Source organism: Pholis gunnellus (assembly GCF_910591455.1).
Source record: "Pholis gunnellus genome assembly, chromosome: 18".
Taxonomy (NCBI): Eukaryota; Metazoa; Chordata; class Actinopteri; order Perciformes; family Pholidae; genus Pholis; species Pholis gunnellus.
Genome location: NC_136545.1, coordinates 4,152,865 through 4,174,013, shown reverse-complemented (window position 1 = coordinate 4,174,013; position 21,149 = coordinate 4,152,865). Strand labels below are relative to the sequence as shown.

The window sequence follows — 21,149 nt, the reverse complement described above, 5'->3', positions numbered from 1 at the left end:
AAAGGAAGGGCTGGACATCGCGGGGATTAATCCAGCCGCTTGAAGGAGGTTAATCTGTGTTGGAGATACTGACTGAGAGAAGGTGAACGGGAAGATTTGAGAGGGACTGCGAACATGATACGAACTAAAGACAGTAAGGTGATAACTCGGAGAATGAAGATTAGATTAGATGAGTTAATGACGAGCTGGATGAGATCGCAGCGAAGAGGATGGCGTCTACGAGGACTCTGATAGGCTGTTAGTATTTCTGCTTAGTTGTTTATTAATTGTTTTGTATGAACTATTTAAAAGTAATCTGTGAAATGAAGGTAATGCCAGTACTCCAGTGTTCTTTAACTTTGTATCCTGTCATTTCAGACTTCTTCCCCTCGATCCCCATTCTTAAGAAAGATCTTGTTACATCATACAGACCTTTTACATTCAGATAGCATTACACTACCATTGGGGTATTACTCCACATCCATTGGAGGACTCTTTTCCAACACTATTCTTTCTTCTTCCTTTATGTTTGGGAGGACAGACTTAACATTTTGAGAAACACAAAAAAATGATTGTATTTGGATCCATTTCCAGGGTTTTGACCTTTCCAACATGCAGGCGTCAAAGGATCCATTTATGGGACATCCTGCTGATGCTCATAAGATAAATGAATATATCAATACTGACATGTTTAGCGACTTACCAAAAATGACCATTATGGATTTTTTAAGTAATCAGAGCTGTTATTTATTTCTGCAGCAGATTCCTCAATCATCTTTCAATGACAAGTGACCTTACGACCAAAACTCATCATTCCACTGATCCCCATCTCCCAGTGATAAGGCTTTAGTGAATCCAGTTTCTTCCTTTAGTCCAACTTAAATAAATGAGGCGTCCAGGATCTGTTGTTTGTTCCCTCTGAGGAATTAGAGACAAGTTGTTCCAGGGATCTCACTAAAAAGGGGGGAGGATGTTTGCGGTTTTAGAACAGGCTCTGTGCCACGGTGTTATGTGGAGACAAGGTGAAGGTCATCTCTGCCGAGCATTAGCAGACTTCGGGTCATGACATGAAATGTGTTGAGTTGTCTGCCTCTCGTGGTTTTTACGAAGCGTCTCCGCGAGGCTGACTGAGGAAAAAGTGAATGTGAAAGTACAGTTTGATGTTTACTCGTTGTGAGAGGTGGCAAGTTGGGCCGTCACGTCTTTTTATAGCATGGACATGAAGATAAAAGTGGTGCCTGCCTGAATTTGTTCTTGACAAACTCAACTTTGCCACGAAGAAGTAACAGTTTTGACTGCAAACACTGAGCACCACGACAGTCCATATAGTCATATATGGCAGTCATATAAAGAGGTCGACTGACCCACAGACCATACATAAAGCCACAGTGCTAGCTTGGCCAAATCCAGTTTGCAATCGATCAGTGTTCAATCATTCCGTTGTATTTCAATATTTCTCTCCATAGTTTGAAGAAAATCCTCTGGTCCTGCCTACCAAACGTAACTCATGAGCGCCATTTCAGCTGAGCCGCTAATAAATATTAGCTGGAAATCCAAAAACACCAATGTGCATCTTTTTTGGCAGTATTCATGAAAAATTACCATTTGTGAATTTCCTCATTTTCACGAAGTTCGTCCTACAGTACCACAGTACCCTGCTTTAAAAACACTCAAAGGGAAGTGTGTAAATATTGTTCCTGTTACCAGAAACTGAATGTCATGTACACATTGTGTTTGCTGCGACAGTGTTGGTGATATGAAGTAATCCAGATGTCCGTCCAAAATAATATGACGTTTTGTTGATGTCACTATATAAGATGGTTGAAGGTATTTTTTTTGTGAACCAGTCCTTATTTGGAAATGCTGCAGATACAAATAATCCAAACCTCGCTGCCTCTGTCTCCTCACTGTCCCTCCTCATGGCATCTTAAACAGAGGGACATGCCGTGCGTTTAAAGCGCCACATTGATTTAAAGGTGCAGTGTGTAGGATTTAGCTCCACCTAGCGGTGAAGTTGCAGACTGTAACTGACTGAAACTTCTCTCCTTGTGCCAAGCGTGTAGGGGAAATTCAGTGGCCCGGCGCGAAAACGTGAAAGTGCAAAATGACTTTATCTAGAGCCAGTGATTGGTTTGTCCACTCTGGGCTACTGTAGAAACACGGCAGCTTAAAAAGGGCCCGTTCCGGCTCATTCTAAGGTCAACAAAACCCTTAGATACACTTCCGTAGATCCTCCAAACGCTACACGCTGTAACTGTAAGGTGTCACACATTATAGATTGGATTCTGTACTTGTCTCATGCGTATCCGGGTGACAGGCATAAAGTGGGGTTCTGATCATGTTGATATTTATCACAACAAATGTATGGACTTTTTTACCACAACACAACATTAAGCATATTTGGTAGTCTTATTCTTTTTAAAGGGGCACTGACAACAATGACGTCTCACAGTTTACTCTTAAGATAATACGCTTGTTAAACGATATCTTATTGTCTCAAGTGCACTCCTCCACTGTCTGCTATTAACTTGAGATTCAACTGAAGTCAGCCAGCCTAGTGATGCTGTGATGTATGTTGTTAAAAATCACCAGCTGAATTTTGTCATGACTCGAATCAAAACACATTTTGGCCAAAATACATAGACAAAGGTCCAAACAAGCGAACAGCCAGATGTTTTCCAGGAAGCAAGATGTTTGTCAGGTTTAAGCTGCAGCTGAAATGAAGTCAGCTGGTATTTTTGTGCCTGTCAAAGTTGGTCAAAATGTCGCCCTGTTTATGAGGCAACTTAAGTTATTTTATCCAGAAGTAAGATTCTATTGTTCACTGTTGTTGGCCTTTTTAATCTACAAGTTGTGCCTTTCCACTTAAAAAGAAACAAGCTCAAAAATTCTAAGATATTTTCGTCTTAGACAATTCAACCTAATTCCTTTAGTTTTGCCTTTGAGCTGGTGCACCCTTTACTTCCTTTAACTTCACAACATGCCTCAATAGACTAACAACAACAGCAGCAGGTGCAATGCCACTCATTGTATCGTTGACCAAACTTTGTCAGTCTTTGGCTCTGGACCCAACCCTGCATATTTGACATTAACTGTAACCATTTTTCTAACAAAGTAATGCTTCAGGTTATATCGCAAACCAACTAAACTGTCTGTCTTCGTATGCTTCTGTTTACCAGTGTGTCATTATTTTGTACACTGTTGTAAGTATATGTGTACAGTATGTATGTATATAAAATATATTATTCAAAGTTAATCACCAAAGGGAAAGCGTTTTTGTGTTTGTAAATGTAAGTGTGTCATAATCTGTCCAAACGTACTGTAGGATTTTGTTTATGGTTATAATGTCTTGAGCTCTTTTGTGTTGTGAGCCTAATTAATGCATTTCCTGTCGACTATTACGGTTATTAACTTGTTTGTGACCCAGAACTAGATATCTATGTGTGCAGTGCCTTCCAGTCCTCCTCCTGAAAGAGTAACTTAAAACCAGGCTCAGAAGCAGTTCACAGCCCTCTCTGGTTTAAAGTGTGCCTCTTTGCACCTGTAACCACACCCATCAATGATGTCACAGTGTCCTAGAGTACGCTTGTACATCACCGCAGCAATGTGGGAAGTTGAACCAGTGGCGGTGAGCGAATACAAGATCTTCCGGTGGTTTTAACCTACTCTTTAATTGCGTGTTGTTTTACAATTGCCTTAAAGTACAACAAAGATTAATGTCAGTGTTACTTTTACAGAAAGTTCAGTGCGCGTTTTTTACTTTTATTTTCACAGCATGACTACAAACTCATGAATACAGATGGTTTTGTTTTCAATGTGGTATGAAAAAAAAAAAATCCAATGTGGAGGCACTGATTGAAAATTTAAAGTGATCCATTTTTATTTTTTTGTCTTTTCGTTTAACATCATTCTTTAGGGCAACGTTCCCTGGCGGCATATGTTGCATGTCAAAACACTTTCACCCATTGATTTCTATGTAAGTCCACAGGCTCTTATGCATGTCATGGTAGGACAATGTCTTTTTCCCAGCTTCAACATGCAACGTGACCTTTTTTATCACATTAGCTCCCCAGATTAGCACATTCCTGCCATCATATCCTGACTACTTCTGTCTGAATGTTCAATGTTTGCTACGGGCGGTGTGTGTTGCACTCGATAAATGTTGTCATTTTCATACCAAAAACTGTTCACCCCAAAGTGTATTCATAGAATGGCGATGTGTACGTTATCAGGAGCAACCGGCGAGTTCTTCCTAACTGTCTTAAAGTCTGTTCTTCCAAAGTGACACGTTGCTTTTAAATGTTTTTTTGTTGCCAAGTCTCAGATTAAACAAACCGTGTACCAGTAGTTTGTAGAAAGTAAGTGTGACACAGACGTAAACGTGATTTCCATACTATCTATACTGTACGGGCCAATATCAATGAATGTCCACCCAGAGTCATAGTGTTGATATCCCAGCAACAATAAAAACATGAGAAAAGTCTGAATTATTGTGTTGTGTTGTTTTAAGGCTTTTCTGAAATAAATATTTGCAAAAAACGAGTTTCAAAAATCCCTACGACAATGCCACTCATGTCATTGACATTATACGAATGTTTTTTAAAGGTCGTACTTCATCTTACACGTTTAGCCTTGCTATCGTTGCTATTCTCTGTTATCCACCGGTGTTTCTATGACATCCAGTAAACAGGGGAGCACGCAGAGTCACAGACAGACAGACTGATGATGTATGCTTCACTGCATGCGCTTTCTTTTTGGGCTAGACCTAATAATCCATAGACCTCGAGGCTGTTCACACGTTTTAGACAGCCCTGACTGTTAGCAGAGGTCCGTGTGTGACCATGTTTACATGTGGTAAGGTGGACACATTCATTCCCAGCGTGGTTCGCATGGTTGCTCGCTTGAAACGGTTTGCCAGAGAACATCAGTGCTTTGTCAATTGGAGAGGAATGAAGGCCGAGAAACCCCTAGAGACAAGATGTCGTATCTCAAAAACACTATAATTTGATTAAGAGTCAATGTTTTTAATCTGTTAGCTGACACACTATTGCGTGAAAATCACCTGACAAAATTCTGGAGTGGAACATGGTCGGGTTTCTCTTTCTGATTGAAGTTTTTAGCGGTTAGCGTTAGCATAGAGGGCAAATAGGAAAGTGTGTACATTTGGAGTTATAATCAAGTGACAAACCAGATGCTGATTTTCGAACTGTAGCCCAAACAGTTTAAAGTTGCACTGGTGGAAATATTTATAAATATCCATAAATAAGTAACTGTTTGCCATTGCAACTTTATGAGTGTTGAGCTTGTCCCGCTGCCCCCAAACGGACAATAAAGGAAAGAAAAATGTAAACTTTAATAGATTATAAAAGGTTGTAGAGCTAGTTTGTGTGCTCATGAACATCTTCTCCGCAAAACCTATTTTGTTTAGGTTGTCATTTGTGATTGGTTGTCGATCTCAAGAGGGCGGGTCTTACCCGATAAGAGCCTGTCGGAGGGCGCGCTGCGAGGAGCGCAACTTCTTTTGTTGAAACCATGACGGACAGGGGATGATCACCCTCACCCCGGAAGGATTTTGGTTTATTTTCTGTCCGTGTTTATTCGTTGACTCTAAATGAAGTGAAATAGGCAAGCTCCACTGGGTTTCATCTGAGGACCGCATCCTTTTTTTTACCACACGGTCTGGTAGACGATGACCAGCCATAATGCTGAGTGCTAATCAAATCCCCTAGAGCTCATCCTTTTTCCCATTACTACCGTGTGCCGTGATATTTTGTTGTGTGGAAACATCTTCCTCCCCCTCACACATTTATATCAATCAGTCATTCATTAAGCAATCAAGTTTTATTCATAAAGCATCTTTCAAGCAAATCAAATGTGATTCAAAATGCTTTGATTGACACAACAAATACGAAAACGGAGAGAAGATGAGGAGACTAATGCACACCCAATTAAGTTAAGAAAAATAAATAAAGTCTCATGGGCCTTTAAAAAGTTGACTTAAAATAAAAAAATAAAATCTTGTGAGGTGAGGCTACATCATTCATCTTTATATCAGGACGATGAATGACCCAAAACCACCACAGGTATGTGAGTGCGTGATGACGCTTTTGTGATGAAACGTCAAAAAAAGCAAGCAAAACAAAACCGACGAAGAAAAGGAAAAAGCAAAACAAGACGAATGAATTCCTGAAAACAGGACATTTGAAAGTGAATTGCAGAATGTGGACTACGTACATAAAGCAGACGCTGCATGCAGGACTATGTGGTATGTGTGTATGTCGAAACACTGCTCTTAAGAGTGGCCAGTGCGTGTGACACAAATGAAGCAGCGGTCGCAGCGACAGCAGCAAAATGTTTTTAAATGGAAGAATGTTCCGTGTGTGTGTGTGTGTGTGAACTGCTGTGTTTATTGTTCCACAGCTTCGAAGCGCTAGCCTCCAGCTGACTGATATATGTCTCCCCACTTCCTGTTGCTCCACCAAAGGAGCCAATCGGAGCAGGCGGGGCCACACGGGAAGTTCCTGTGTGCCGTCGCTGAGTGAAGGGGGGGGGTGTCACATCTTCATCACAATGTCAATACAGACACTTTCCGTGGTTTGGTGACAGACAAATGCGTCCCCTACTGTGTGTGTGGCAGATAAGGTCAATGATTTGAATGGACAGAATCAGCAGCCGGCGAAATGTAATGGCGCATTGGAAAAGTCAACAAGACGCAAAAAAAAAAGCTGAAAGCATGGATCTCGGGGTCCCCGAGCATCAAGAGCTGCACGTTGACAGGAAGGTCAGAGAGTGCGTTCAGATAAACCTCTTGTTTTGCAGAAGGGGAGACCGGCTCATTCGCGGTGAATGAGTGTTCCCTCCAACGGTATCCGCAGCTATCGCTTCGCGATGCATTTTGACGAACAGGCAGAGCAAACAGCGAACAAGGAGAAGAAGGAACTGACTGCAGCTACTGATAAGCAAGGGAAACAGTGGCGATGGGGAGCGGAGGAAAGGAGGGACAGAGGAGGACGATGGGGAAAGAAAGGATGAAATGAGCCAATGCTGTAGCACAAGCAGTGTTGTGAAGGTAGTTGCGACTGGCCCCAGTGCACGCCAGCAGGACGGGCCCTCGTTACTTGCTGCCGCTTTTATGTGTGAGAGGCGTGACACGTGACTGTCTCGACAGGTTTTGCGCGCAAACTAGCCGTTACATAGAGACTTGACATTGGACAACATCAACATACACATTACCCAGCAATCATTATTGCATTTAATAATAATAATAATATTAATGCTTTTATTTTGTATCGGGCTTTTAAAGGGTACTCAAAGGCACTTTACATGGTAACAACTACATAAACAAAGCATATGAATGACATTAGAACAGTTGTAAACAGCGTTTACATTTCTGTTTTCATTTTTGGACAAAAATACCAAAGGACATAAAATACGAAAAATGTAATTGACAGGTTTTTTGTTTTGTTTAATTGTTTTTGTAGTTTATGTAGAAAAAGAAAATCATTTCAAGGTCCACCCCATTGTACAGACTGGCTTTCATGGGATGTTGTCCTTTTACTTAGTTTTTTGTTATTATTTTTCATTATTTTTCTGTCGAAGCACTTTATAAACACGCGCTTTAAAAAATAACATTATTATTATTATTATTTGTTATACATTGCTTTGAATTTTCTGGTGCTAATCTGGATCACTCACAATGGAAAGCTACAACAGGCCTCCGTGCAACTGCACTGTCTGCACTGTCCATGTTTACGCTCCTGAGCACAAGACTGAAATGACAGAAACAGAAAGTTTCTGCCACGTTTCTCAGTCTTCAGTCTCACACGTGTCTGATGGAACTGGTGCGATACATCGGATACAGAAGCAAAGTAAATTCACCAGTGTCATTTTGTGTCACGTTCAACTTAAAGTGAGCTCTTGAACAAATAAATACTTGCTGTTCCGAACCATCGTTGGTGACCTTTGAGGGAATGGCGAAACCTGGAAAGTCATATATAAAAAAATGTACAGCACACTTATGAACATGTATTCAGAAGAAGTCTATGCTATGCATGCATCATATTGGTGTTGGCATCTGTGAATGTGGCTTCTCATGTTAACTTGGCCTCAAAGTTTAATTCTGCGGTTACTTAGATACAACAAAGTAGTAAATACATCGAGTGAATAAAGAGATAATGCATATGAAGACAACAGGGATAGAAAGAAGAGACAGGGAGGAAGGAGTGAAGGAAGGAGTAAATATGGTGCAGACAGAGAAATCAGTGGGAGGAAAGTGAGGAGAGGGGGAAGTGGGAGTGAGACGCTCTGCTCCAAAGTTTAGATCAAGGAGAAGAGGGATGACCAGTTCAAGGCCAAACTCCATGCTGCCTACTTTAAACAGTTTACTTTGGGAATCCCAAACACACACATACACACACACACAGGACGATGTCCTCCATAAAAACTCACACACTGGGAAGCGCATTCACAAAATGTCCTCAGAAATTCACAGTAAAAATGCCTCACGTATGGCAAAGCTTCAAGTCACCCCTCTGATCCCTCTCGTGGTGAGTAGAAACACTGCAGCATCCACATGGTGAAATGCTTTTTCCCCTGTGTGTGTGTGTGTGTGTGTCTGTGGGGGGGGGGGGGGGGGGGGGGGGGGGGGGGGGGGGCTGTTATGGAACATGTGTCGCGGGGGGCTCATGATTAAATAAACAGAGAGAAAGAGGCTTTAGAAGCAGAGACAAGTTGAGGGTCAGAGAAAAAATGAATCTGTGTCTTTTCAGTCGTACTAGTCGTGACTTTCTACGTTAAAATCAATAAGTGGATATAATCAGTTCTCCGTTACCTGCAGCGATTCTTCAGGTCTGTCTCCTTTCACGCCTCAGTCCCACTGTTTGTTAACTCGTTGGCCTTCAAATAACACTGAGGAGGATTCAGGGCACGTGTCATTTGCTGTGGGTACGTCTGCGGATGTGTGTTTTTACTGCTGTTCCGCACTCTTACCATGAAGCCACACCGGACACAGCAGCCTGGGTGGGGCTACCGCCTGCCGTTTTATTTTCAACGAGGTGCAGCGAACCGCTTGAGCTGAGCACGAGAGGACTGGTGTCGGCAGGACGAGGATGGTGGGTGATGGACGGCCCGTCCATCCGTCTGTCCATTCTTTTAGAGAAATCCAGACATCTCAAATGATTCAACAATCACTGTGACCAAATTGAAGTCACATCATCAACCGTGTATCCAGTTATCGATTGTTTTTTGTTCTGGTAAGATGATTCTCAATGTCCACTGTGAGCACAGGGGGTGCATGCACCTTTGTGCACAGAAAATAATGTGATCTGGTATTTTACCAGATCTCAAATGCAAATGCGTGTTGTTATTATGTTTTATTTGAGAGCAATACAAAGAAATGTCATACTTTACAAACCTGCAACTTTATGTCATGTAACACACAAAACATCACACCACATAGAAAAAGAAATGAATTCATCTGAAAGGCATTTTACCACAAGATAAAAATGTTCAGACATTATTAAATAAAACATAAGGAAACTAAAAACATTCACTGGACAAGGTAGACTGATGAAACAATAGATGTTGGTAATACTGACATTGGGTAAAAAATGTGTCACCAATACACACATCGGTAGGAGAGAGTTTCTGTTTTCGTGAGATTCAATTATATATTTTTGAACGGACATTTTGCCCATTCTACACTCACAAAAAGAGTCTATTTTAAGGCACGGGAACGAATCTAGTCGATGAGTCTCTGCCAAATTATAATTAGGCCAAATGTGTGTGTCTGCGCTACTGTGTGAGACTTACGGCCGATGATGACGCTGGTTGGAAGAAATCATTCATTAACTTTTCTCCTGTAATGTACTCGTTATGTCAAACAATTTAAAATGAGCTAACACCAAATAAAAAAAAAAGACAAAGATCGACACCATGAAAAAAAGAAACAAGTAAAACGAGAATGCCCCAAAAAAGGAATAGTGACTTGTCAATAAAAAACAATCAACAGCAATGGTTTAAAGTGATTGTGTGCCACTTTGGTAATTTGCTAGAGGCGACAATAACAACAAAGGTGTTGTCACGTCCCATTCTCCTCCTCACCCCAATGTTTGGAAGTCAGACAATTTGCAACAGCTTAACGGCTCAAAATGATGATGAATAAGAAGAAGAAAACAATTCCACATGCAATGGATGAAGCGTGATGTTTGAGTGCATTTGTATCTGAAATGGTTATGTTGATACTTGATTGGTTAGTGGCTTTGAGTCTTGAAAGGTTAAGGCTCTGGGGTTCGTAAAGAGATGGATATGTGCTAGATGCTCAGGAGTAAATGTAGAAGTACCTCGAATTGAAGAAGAAAGCTAAATGCAAATGCCTCAAATATGAGAGGTGTTTATGATGCAAGAACATTTGATAAAGGTGCCAGTTTGGGTCTCCTGAAAAGAAAAAGCTGGGCAAAGAGAACTGATTGGGTAATTCATTGGAAGTCATTGGACGAATGCTCATGCTCAAGTCCCAGGCTTCATTTAAAATGTGTTTCCAGACACCAAATCACTTCATTAGTCAATGGGCGAACGTTTGTTTCTCCCAGGTTAGCAGTCAGCCTCAGCGTCAGCGCTGCAGCTTAGCGTGCTTTGGTGAATCCGCTCCAGTATCCGATGTATGCTGCTGAAGCTGGGCCTATCTGATGAGTGTGTGCTCCAACAAAGCCTCATGAGGTTATACAGCTCCAGAGGGCAGTTCTCGGGGCAGGCGAGGATGTGACCGTCCCTCACGTAGTAGATGACCTCCTCGTGGCCCATGCCGTAGTACGGCTGCATCCCGTTGGAGAAGATCTCCCACAGCACCACGCCGTAGGCCCACACGTCCGATTCGGTGGTGTAGCGGTTGTAGAATATGGACTCCGGGGGCATCCAGCGGATGGGGATTGCGTCGTTCTCGTTGGCTTTGTAGTAGTCGGCCGAGTAGATGTTCCTTGAGAGGCCGAAGTCTGCAATCTTCACCACCATGTCCTCCCCGACCAGGCAGTTCCGGGTGGCGAGGTCGCGGTGCACGAACTTGCGCTCCGACAGGTAGGCCATTCCCGCCGCGATCTGCTTGGAGATGGACAGCTGCTCGGTGCAGGAGAGAAGCCCCGCCTCCAGCTCGGAAGAGAAGCTGCGGCCAGACAGGCTGGCGCGGCTGAGTGTGCGCACCGACTGGGAGGGCGATCGGCGACGCAGGAACTCGTTGAGGTCGCCGTGGGCCATGTACTCGAACATCAGGCACATGGGTTTGCCCACCGCACACACGCCTGGGGGGAGGAAAAGCATACAGGAGATTTTATTTTCATCATCTGAAGTGCGTTTTATTTCCTTCTACAGCGCCACACAATGAGCTCATTCACTGTTAAAGGTAAATAAATATTCAGCCTAGACATAAACACGGGCGACTGCAACGTGCACGCGCCCGCAAATAAGCTTGCGCATAGATGATTTACAGTCTTACATTAGTAGAACAGTCATGTAAACACAGCGTGTTTCTAAAATAGCCTCGTGTTAAAGACGATATCTAAAATTTGAGGTGGTGCAGATTGTGGCTGCTCTTCTTCTGCTTCTTCTTCTTCTTCTTCTTCTTCTTCTTCTTCTCTCAGAGGTAGTTTCAGATACAAAGACATTTTTGGGGGGGTTTCTGTATTCAGCATTATGCAATTGGCATTGACAGCTTCTACAACCGGACTTGTTTGCGTTCCAGGTGTGGGAGAGAAAGTGTTTTCATACATCATTCCTTGTCCGATAAATGAGCGGATTTATTTCCATCAAATATGATGGACATACAAACTCTCCTTAGCCGTGACTATGACTTGAAGTGACAGATCCTTAAAGTAATGGTGGTGGAAGCACATTGGAGAGTGTTCAGAGGTTTGCGCTCACCGAATTCATTCTTTACGACTTATTTACTTTGCCTCTATGGAAGAGAGGTCGTCTGCTTGTTTATTCATTCCTGTAAATGCTTTTTTCTTTTTTTCAATGTGCACCGTTTAGAGGAATTACTAGCACGCACACTGTCAAGACTGTGCAGAACCCCGGCAGCCCTGCAGAAGTTGCAGATGTGCCATTCGTGGTGAATTCACGACACTAACTTCAGATTTTAAGTGCTTTATGGCTCTGTGGGAAAAATATTTTTCACAAATCACTGCCAACAAGGAAAGAAATACCCCCCAGGAACCAGACTGTAATTTCAGTTTTTCTTTCCTTCGCCAACTTCTAGTTTGAGGCCTTGCAGATCCCGTCTGTGTTCTTTCCGACGCAGCCCATGATTAGGCCACTTTTTGTGGTGGGAGACATGAAATGCACTTGGCCACAATCATAATATAGATTTAGTGCACTTGACAGACTTCTGTTTCAGTGTGGAACATGAATTTGAAACCTCACTGACCCGCCAGTAGCTCAGTCATCTCAAAGTCTCTCAAACTTTGTTCAAACCCACATAGAGCAAAAAAGAAAGTTCCACAGAAATACCAGATATGTCAGGCTAACTTTCAGGGAAAAGGAACTGTGCAGCCATTAAAAAACATACAATCTTTGTGTAAACATCAAGAAGCTTCAACACACACGTCGGAACAAGCTGATGCAAAATATGATTCAGTCAAACATTTTAGAATACGGCAAGCATCAACACATACATACTTGGTATTTGGATGTTTTTGTTCCTGCTACGTCCAAGTGAGCACAAGAGCTGAAACAACAACATGCTCACATGGAAGCTTTGGCGAGAGGAGGTCATGCTCAGTGAGTTCATGTCCCGCGGGTCACAGAGTGGGACAGTTCCCCAGAGAGAGAACTGCTCCCTCTCCTGTGTGTGTGTGTGTGTGTGTGTCCACAAACAGCAGCAGCCTCAGCTGAAGGTCAGTAGCTGCATGCTCAAAATGTTTCACTCCATCGCTAAATATACAGAACACAGAGGCCCCCCCCCCCCCACCGTCCTGCAGAACGCACATGAGACTAATTCTGCCTTTATATTTTTACACATGATTTGCGCTGTATTATTAGTCCTGGGGGTAATCAGAGGTTAAGTAAATAATTCGATTAACTCCGGTTTCATGTGCACCCGAGACTTCGGCGTCAATCTCAGGATGAGTCATCCCAAATGAATGTCACTCCAAAACAGAGAACGCTTCATACTGTCGTTTAATAAATTCCTGGTTGTTTGTTTTTTTTTGGCAGTGTTGACTTCAAATATTTCACTCATTGGCCAATGGCCCCTTTTACTCACTGACAGTGCCAAATGGAGTAGGTTATATCCCTAAATGTCTTCTGGGGAGTTTATCTGGATGCGAGCAGTTCGTATTGGATTAGATAGAGGCTGCATTAGTGGAGATCAACTTTAACAGAGGACTTTTGTTTTACTCAGGCCAACAAATGCACATTAGCTGTCAAGCAGCACTTGTTTCCTGGCAAACAGTCCTATTCGTATCTCTGGTGGGTTTCAAAGCACTGCAGTGAAATAGATGTAAGGGCAAAGAGTTAATTCAGAAGAATTAGTGTGTGAGTAGAAAGTAGGACACTCTAAAGGAAGACACTTACAAACAGGGCTGTTAAGTTCAATTCCCCTTTATAATATTGTTTGAGTTTAAGATTTGATTTGTACAGGCTGCTGATTCATAGTCTATTTCCTGGGCTGTTGTTTTGATTGAGAATGGTGTGCAGTTATGGTCCATTTAGAGTCAAATAGACTTTAAAGAGGAGCATGCTTTAGGGCGGGGCTCCCTTGTGATTGACATGGTCAGTTGTCCACAACTTTTCACCCTTTCACAATTTGTTTTCAGTTCATGAAAGTTCATTGTAAGAGGTTTTACTTAGCTCCACACCATTTCTGGTTGCAAAATGCCCAAATAGCGACGACCAAATAAAGCAAGATGGCTTCTTCACAACAAAGCTATGATGATTTTGCTCGGAAACTAAATGACTCATAATACATCACGTTTATGGTAAAACAGCTCATTCTATTACTGTGTGTGTTTGTGGTTGATTTTACGTGCATCAGACTCATGTCCCACCGCACATTACCGCTCTCTTTCTGTGTTTCCATATCTGTATTTGCACTTTCCCTGTATCTCACGGGCAAACCAGCAATTCTACAATGAGAAATCCAGATGTGAGAGCAGCCTCTTTCTTTTTCAGGACTTCCACACGCAAACATGCAGTACATAGACACTGACCTAGGAGTCGTACGATGTTCGGGTGGTCAAACTGAGCCATTAGCGCCGCCTCCCGCTGGAAGTCGTTCTGCATGTCAGCTGAGGCTTCCTCCTTCAGCATCTTCACAGCCACCATCGTGAAAGTCTCTATCGGCAGCAGGCCCGGTGCTCTGCAGCAAAACAAAAAACATTCAAGCGCAGATAATGGACGCATGCAAACGCTAAGCTAGTTCACCTAGCACAGAATAGGAGATGACGCATTGATTGGAGCAAGAGATTGCTTCTTCAGTAGCCATCTTCATGTGAGTGCAGAATTCTAGCGTTGCCGATTTTGTTACAAATGCTTTCACCAGATTTCTGTAAGCATGTGCGTTTTAAGTCTGCTAAAAAAGCAGCAACTGTATTAGAGCTGTGCATTGTAAATGTCAGTTACTTATACATTCACACACACACACACACATATGGAAACACTCAGTCACTGTCGCACATATACTCACACATACATTTGGAAACTACAGATTGAAGCCTATCTGACTGGAAAGATATTTACTCCTTGGGTCTATTTATGTCTCTGCATGTATGTTGAGCGTGTGTGTGTGTGTGTGTGTGTGCGTGTGTTTGCATGAACATACACAACGTAATGCATGTGCGCTGCCTGTGCGTTTATACGATTGTTTATCTGTACTCTTGAGTGCATGCTGTATGTGCACAGTTGTTACACGTTTCTGGTCATGCATGCAAGTATGAGTGTGTTTTTGTGGTTCTGTCTTCTTCTCTTTGTAGACAACGATTGAGTTTGAGAACCTCAGGGTGAGGATGTGGTTGAAACGTGACGACGTTTTGATCAGTCATCACTTCCTACAGGAGGTGTTAAAGGGCCAAGACTTTGGACGTTTTAGAATTAGTGCTCGGTTTGTAGGTTAAGGTTGGGTATCTAGCTGCAGAAATTAAAGTCACAGGTGTTCAGTCGGGAATACATTGCACCAATGCCCTCACATGTATAGTTATCCAAATATGTGTGTATGAGAGAGTGTATTAAGTTCTCAGGGGTGTCTATATACGGCACCATTCCAGTTTTATTAAGAGATTACCAGATAGCCTGAAGGACGTCTCCCAGATCTGCATGGCTACATGCAGGTGCTACTGTGAAAATGCCATCAACTGTTAGACTACTGTGCTGACTGTACTACCGCGATATAATGTCGTTCTCCACCTAATGGCATCGTGCAACATCATGGACAGAAGGTCATAGTTCTCGAATGCAGTCTATAGCATAAAGTATCTGCTTTAACAATTAAAATCCTATTTCAGACACTTTTCATGTGAACAACCAAGTGCAAAACTACGAATGTCTTGGAGAAAATGTGGACCGCTAACCCCATATTTAAAAGTATTGCAATGTACTTTGTATACACGCCATGTAATTGTGAGCCAGCACCATGGCCAGGACATGCAGGGCTATATGTAAAGATGTCAGGTGACGTGGTATAGAGAGAGCGACAAAGTCGCAGGTGAGGGAGGAGGAGGTTGTGGTTGATGGATGGATGGTTCAACAAACATAGAACTTTCACAGAGGAGACCACAGTTTGTGTCCTGCGTGACACCAAGTCACTGTTGCCTTTTGTTACGTTACTCACATACTTATTTTACTTGAGAAACGTACTTATTATAACCCAAACCACGATAGTTTCCGAAACCTAACCAAGTATTTTTGCTGCCTAAACCGGTTCTGCCCTGCAGGGGCTTGCGCTGTCACGCTGATCACTCATGTTGCTGGGCATTTGTAGGAGAATGCACGAAAAAATAAAAAAAGAACCTTTCGTGTCGATGTCATGGAAGTGTCAATGCTGTTTAACAGTGGTTCAACCTCAAGCCTAATAGATGTATGACATTTCAGAAATGCAACTACTGTATGACCCAGGTGGAATTTGGTCGGATCATAGGGATCAGTTTAAGACTTCCGTGTCTTGCTGTGAACAGCCTCGGTGTTGGACTGAAAGGGACACCTGTAACAGCTTCCCTTGTGAGTTTGTGAATGACGCAGCAGCTCTCAGAATGACCAGTGGCCTTGTTAGGCCACACACTCCCCCTCTCTCTCTCCAAATCCTGTTCTCTGCCCCTGACGGCAATAATGATATCAACACGGCAATGTTAAATACTAGTCTAAGTAATTTAATATTGCCAGAAAATGTCCCTCATTGTACAGTCTCTCACATTTTAGGTGGAAGGGTCTTCAACCTCTCCCTCTCTCTCTCCTTATCAATTTCTAACTCCATTCCTTCTTTCCTTCTTTTATTGCCCTTTTGGATAGATAGCTATTGTGTACATCTACTTCCCCTTTCCTCCCCTTCTCACCTTGCTTGGAAAACTCGTCCAAAGGCTCCTTCTCCAATATCCCTAACATATTGGATATTATTCCGGGGATACTCGAGGGCCAGCAGCTTTGAGTTCAGCAGCAGGGGAACCCTCTGGTACATGGGGTTGGGGTGGAGTCGATCCAACAGGAGCTCCGATGGAAGAGCGCTCAGAGTCGGGGTCTCCATCGCTCTGCGGAGGGAAAGAGGGAGTGAGGGATAGAAAGGTTGGACACACGGACGAATAAAGAACCGCACATCTCGTCTATATCGCACCTCTTCCGGTTTCTCCACTGCTTCCTCCGTCTGTGGCAGGCGAGGATGCAGATGATAAGGAAGACTGCAGCTGCAAACGCAGTCAGGATGATGACGATGACGGACATAGAGTAAGCCGGAGACGATGCTGTGGGAGGGAGACGAGTGGTCTGAGGAGGGCCTGGCGACTCTGGCTTCATCACTAAAAAAAACAGAGACGGTTAGAATTAAGGTGCTAGGCTGTGAATGTGCTTTTGAAACCTTATCTTGATTGTAAATGACAAAACAATTTGCATTTATTCATTTGTTGGTGGGCTGGTGAGCTAATCTACAGTTGCATGTTAGCTGTTAACTGGTGAAATAGAATCCTATATATTCCCTTTGATGAGTGAGCTTTCTGGTGACAAAGCCAAGAATTGGAACAGACCAGAGGACGGACAAAGACAGTACCTTCTACGCTTTTCTCCCCACACTGGGGCACAGCGCAGTACTCCCAGCGGATGTTGGGATTTGAGGTGTAACACCAGGGCTTGTCGCTGATCCCCCCTGGGTTCCTACAGTGGTTGTCTGAGTTCTTCAACTCTGGAATCACGTGGACAGACAGGCGATGCTGGTGAGGAACCTACAGAATGATATAGTGGAGAACATCAACCAGCAGAAGAGCTTTGTTGACCTCTTCAGAACCAAGCAGTACGCAATGTGCAGTATAGAACCAGCTATAAAGGGAACAAGGAACCCTTCATATCCTTTCAGATCAGATCAGATGGAGGAGGATTACAGGTGCAACGCAACCAACACACACCCCACCCTTTTCACCAGTCCTGTGTTATCCCAGCAAGCACAGCCCGACATGTCCATGAAGTATGAATGGACGGGGTGTAGACCACGCCACGTCCACACATATTCCGCCGCTCAAACAGAGGTCCCCTCTACCGGAGGCCACATGCTTCCAACCGCTCTTCCCGTCCGCGATGCATCTGTGAACACTGTGACGTCTCATGTCACTCGTTCCTGTGTCATTCCCTTCAACGCGTGTTGTGAGAACCTGCAGTAGTGTAGATCGTTTTCTACCCGGGGGGGGAATGGTAACCACTTGCGGTTTGTTCTTTTTGGCATCCAAGCGGAGGCTGGCAAACCATCTCTGCAGGCGCTGCATGTGCAGCAGCCCCAGCGGCAACACAAGATGGGCAGCTGCCATGAGCTGCAGCACCTGCATGGCGGCCAACTTTGTCACCGTCGCACCCCGTTTGCCAACTGCCTGCTACAGGGCCTCTTCATCTGTGTTCCGACAAAGTGATCTGATCTCAGTGTCCTGTCCAAGTGTGGAAAATGTGATTTTAATACACTGGGGGTTCTTACTTGTTCCGGTAGGGATGACCTGATTGTTCAGAAATTTCTCGCTATCATTTTTTTTCCTGTAATGATTAAGAGCTTGGACTAAGATGGCCATTCAAATAATTTAACACATTTTTCAAGGCACCGTTTAGGGTCTACAGTAAGGTTAGTGTTTAATAACTGCAGAGGGTGTAACGTACTAGAGTGAGGGACAGTATATAGAGGATGGTTGTTTCTGCAACCTTAGAGTGCCAACTCAAATACTGAACATCTGGTGTCTTCGTGTGTCATGAGCCTTAGTCATCAAAAGAGCAATGGTCCAACCTATCCCAAGAGATATGAAGTTATGAGCTGAAACGACTGGTTTTAACGCCTGCTGCTGTAGCTGAATGTGTAAAGCAAACTGCTCACAGGGTTGACTATTAGTACCAGGAATGTTAAAAACAACATGTCCAAATGACAAGGTAGGTCATTTGTCATTGCCATCCAAAACAATCCGTACTGTATGAGCATTTCCTGCTCCGGCTGCTTCGTTCGCCAGTGCTGCCAAAAACTACTTGGTTAATTAAAATCACTGTATGTCAAGAAAAACTGTGGACATGGTTGGAAGAAACCAACATTAACTCTTTGTATGAAATGGGATCTGACAGCAGTCTTAAGCGTCAAGTCATCCACCAACTTTCTACCTAAAGAGGTTTCATGGCACTTTAACAATGTCACGCTACTTGAGCTTTTGGTTTTTGGGAGATCCGTCTTTATTCTAACGACCACAAGGTCCCTTAACAGGGGATAACAAAAGATTTAGTTGAAATTTAGGTTAAATAAAAATGTAAACTTAATTAATTACGTTAAAAAAATCACCTAGTATATATAATGTCATTGTAGGTGTAATATTAAACTGATGATGAATACCACCCTAACCGTGAATTAAGTGCCATGTCTTGCTTTTTATTTATGTAACGGTGGGGTTCTCAGCAGTCTGACTGAATCAAAGTTTTGCTGCAGTATTTCTCCATGACTCAGCACAAAATAGGACGCTACTCAGCCCGTGCACACCACAGCGTTCATATGTGTCGAGTATGTGCTGTCCATAAATGTGATTTTAATACAGAGGGCAACATGTGACCTGTGGAACATAAGAGTTTTTGGCTCATTTCCTCCAGCACTCATGTGTGAAGAATATTTTATTCCCACTATAAAAAAATATTTGCTTAAAAACATCTGCTATGTGATCCGTAGAAGGTAAATGATGACTTTGGACCGAGCCACCGCTGAATGATCGTGCGTCGTAGATTTTAGAAGGAGGAAAAAAAAACGACACTGACTGTGCAAAGTATTAGGAACAGCTGCTCTCCCTCTGATGGACCAGGGAGGCAGATGAAAGCTACACTTTAGCTTCAACTATAGGGCGTCATGAATCAGAGAGGATGAATGTAAGAGAGAGAGACTTTTTCAAATGAAATTGAAAGTTGGTAGAATTCATTTCAGAGTTGTCCCTTCAGTTTCAGACAACCTTTTCATTTATGTGTGGCCGTCACGTCATATCACAGAATACCAGTCTGTTCCTGGAAGTACCACATGGTAGACGTGTTCTACCTGATGTCATCTTCTCAAAAAAAGTGAAATCCTGACTTTAATGTAGACCAGTGTCCCAAACCTTTTCAGACGGCCCCCCTTTAAATGACATGTTTTTTGCACCCTGAGCCCCAATTTTACATGCAAATATGTACACAGAAATGATATTATATTATATCACATCATATCATATATCATATTGTATTATATTATATTTTATCATATTATATGATATTATATTATATCAATTAAATACTTAACTTCAAATGTTTTTTTTTTGTGTTTCATGTACACCATGGATGAAAGAACCAAATCACACATGATGTCCAACCTGTCCATTAATCCTCGTTCACACTGATCTCAGTGGTGTTGCCGGGCTCAGATTCAGTGGACTCAGACTATGTTGAGGTCTGAGACGTGTCAGCATTTCTTTGAGCTCTGTTCGCCGCGCAGAAGCTTTATCTTTATTGCTTGCTCTGGCCCTCGGGTTTTTTTTCGGACTTGCTGAGCTCCTGAAAAACTCCCACGCTGGAAAGCGTGCTGTGCTACGGCGACAAGTTGTCCATGCGTTCTTGCCGTGAGTCGTCATGGATTGCTGTGGCATAACTGGATATTAATAGCCTAGTTTTTACTACAGTGATTTTTATATATAAATTAGTTTTTCTTCTGTTTTCATATGTTGAAATCGTACCATTAAATCAAGTTAATGTGTCTGACATTTTAAATGTGGTGCATTGTTATTACAAAACACAACAAAGGACCCGTGGGGGGAACCATCCCTCGAGCAGCACCCACTGTGTGAACCACTACACATTGGTATCATGGAGCTCCCCTAAGTTACTGCTGCTATGCTTATAAGCTTTGTGCTCTCACTCTGCAGGTATGTCATTCACAACTGGTGACAGATTTACGACTCAAAATTCTTGGTCATTTTTGCAATAATGGGTCCTTGATTGTCAGACAGGGTGGTACCCGTTACTTTTGTCCACTGAATTGACATCTGCCACCATAAATTCAGCTAACGTTAGCTAAATTATGAATTAAAAACGCTGTCTTTGGCTGACTTTTTAACTGCTCCAAGCTGAGAGAAAACGTTCTTTCAGTTTCACCTGTGTGTGTGTGTGTGTGTGTGTGTGTGTGTGTGTGTGTGTGTGTGTGTGTGTGTGTGTGTGTGTGTGTGTGTGTGTGTAGGTGTGTGTGTGTGTGTGTGTGTGTGTGTGTGTGTGTGTGTGTGTGTGTGAGAGCTGGCGTAACATGTTAGAGAGAGTGTGTGTTAGTGACGGAGTCTGTGCAGCATATGCGTGTGAAAGCTAATTGCTTCCAGAGGCAGGATGTGACATGATGAGCCCCTCCCCTCTCTCTGCTGACCTGGCACACACACACACACACACACACACACACACACACACACACACACACACACATGCACACTGCACAGGAGAGTAGTAACAGCTCACCCTCACAGGCTCTCTCA

The 21,149-nt window shown here is 43.0% G+C and overlaps 1 protein-coding gene across 1 annotated transcript in view; it reads right to left on the bottom strand.

Annotated features, from left to right (window-relative positions):
* Positions 1 to 9,398: 9,398 nt before the first annotated feature.
* Positions 9,399 to 21,149, bottom strand: part of musk (muscle, skeletal, receptor tyrosine kinase) — a 29,018-nt gene continuing 17,267 nt past the window's right edge. The window contains exons 12-16 of the mRNA XM_079179399.1: positions 17,216 to 17,387; positions 16,787 to 16,967; positions 16,512 to 16,703; positions 14,178 to 14,326; positions 9,399 to 11,270 (exon numbers count right to left, since the gene is read on the bottom strand). Of these exons, the coding sequence (XP_079035525.1) occupies positions 10,570 to 11,270; positions 14,178 to 14,326; positions 16,512 to 16,703; positions 16,787 to 16,967; positions 17,216 to 17,387 (1,395 nt within the window). The 3' untranslated portion in view covers positions 9,399 to 10,569. The remainder of the gene's footprint in view (positions 11,271 to 14,177; positions 14,327 to 16,511; positions 16,704 to 16,786; positions 16,968 to 17,215; positions 17,388 to 21,149) is intronic.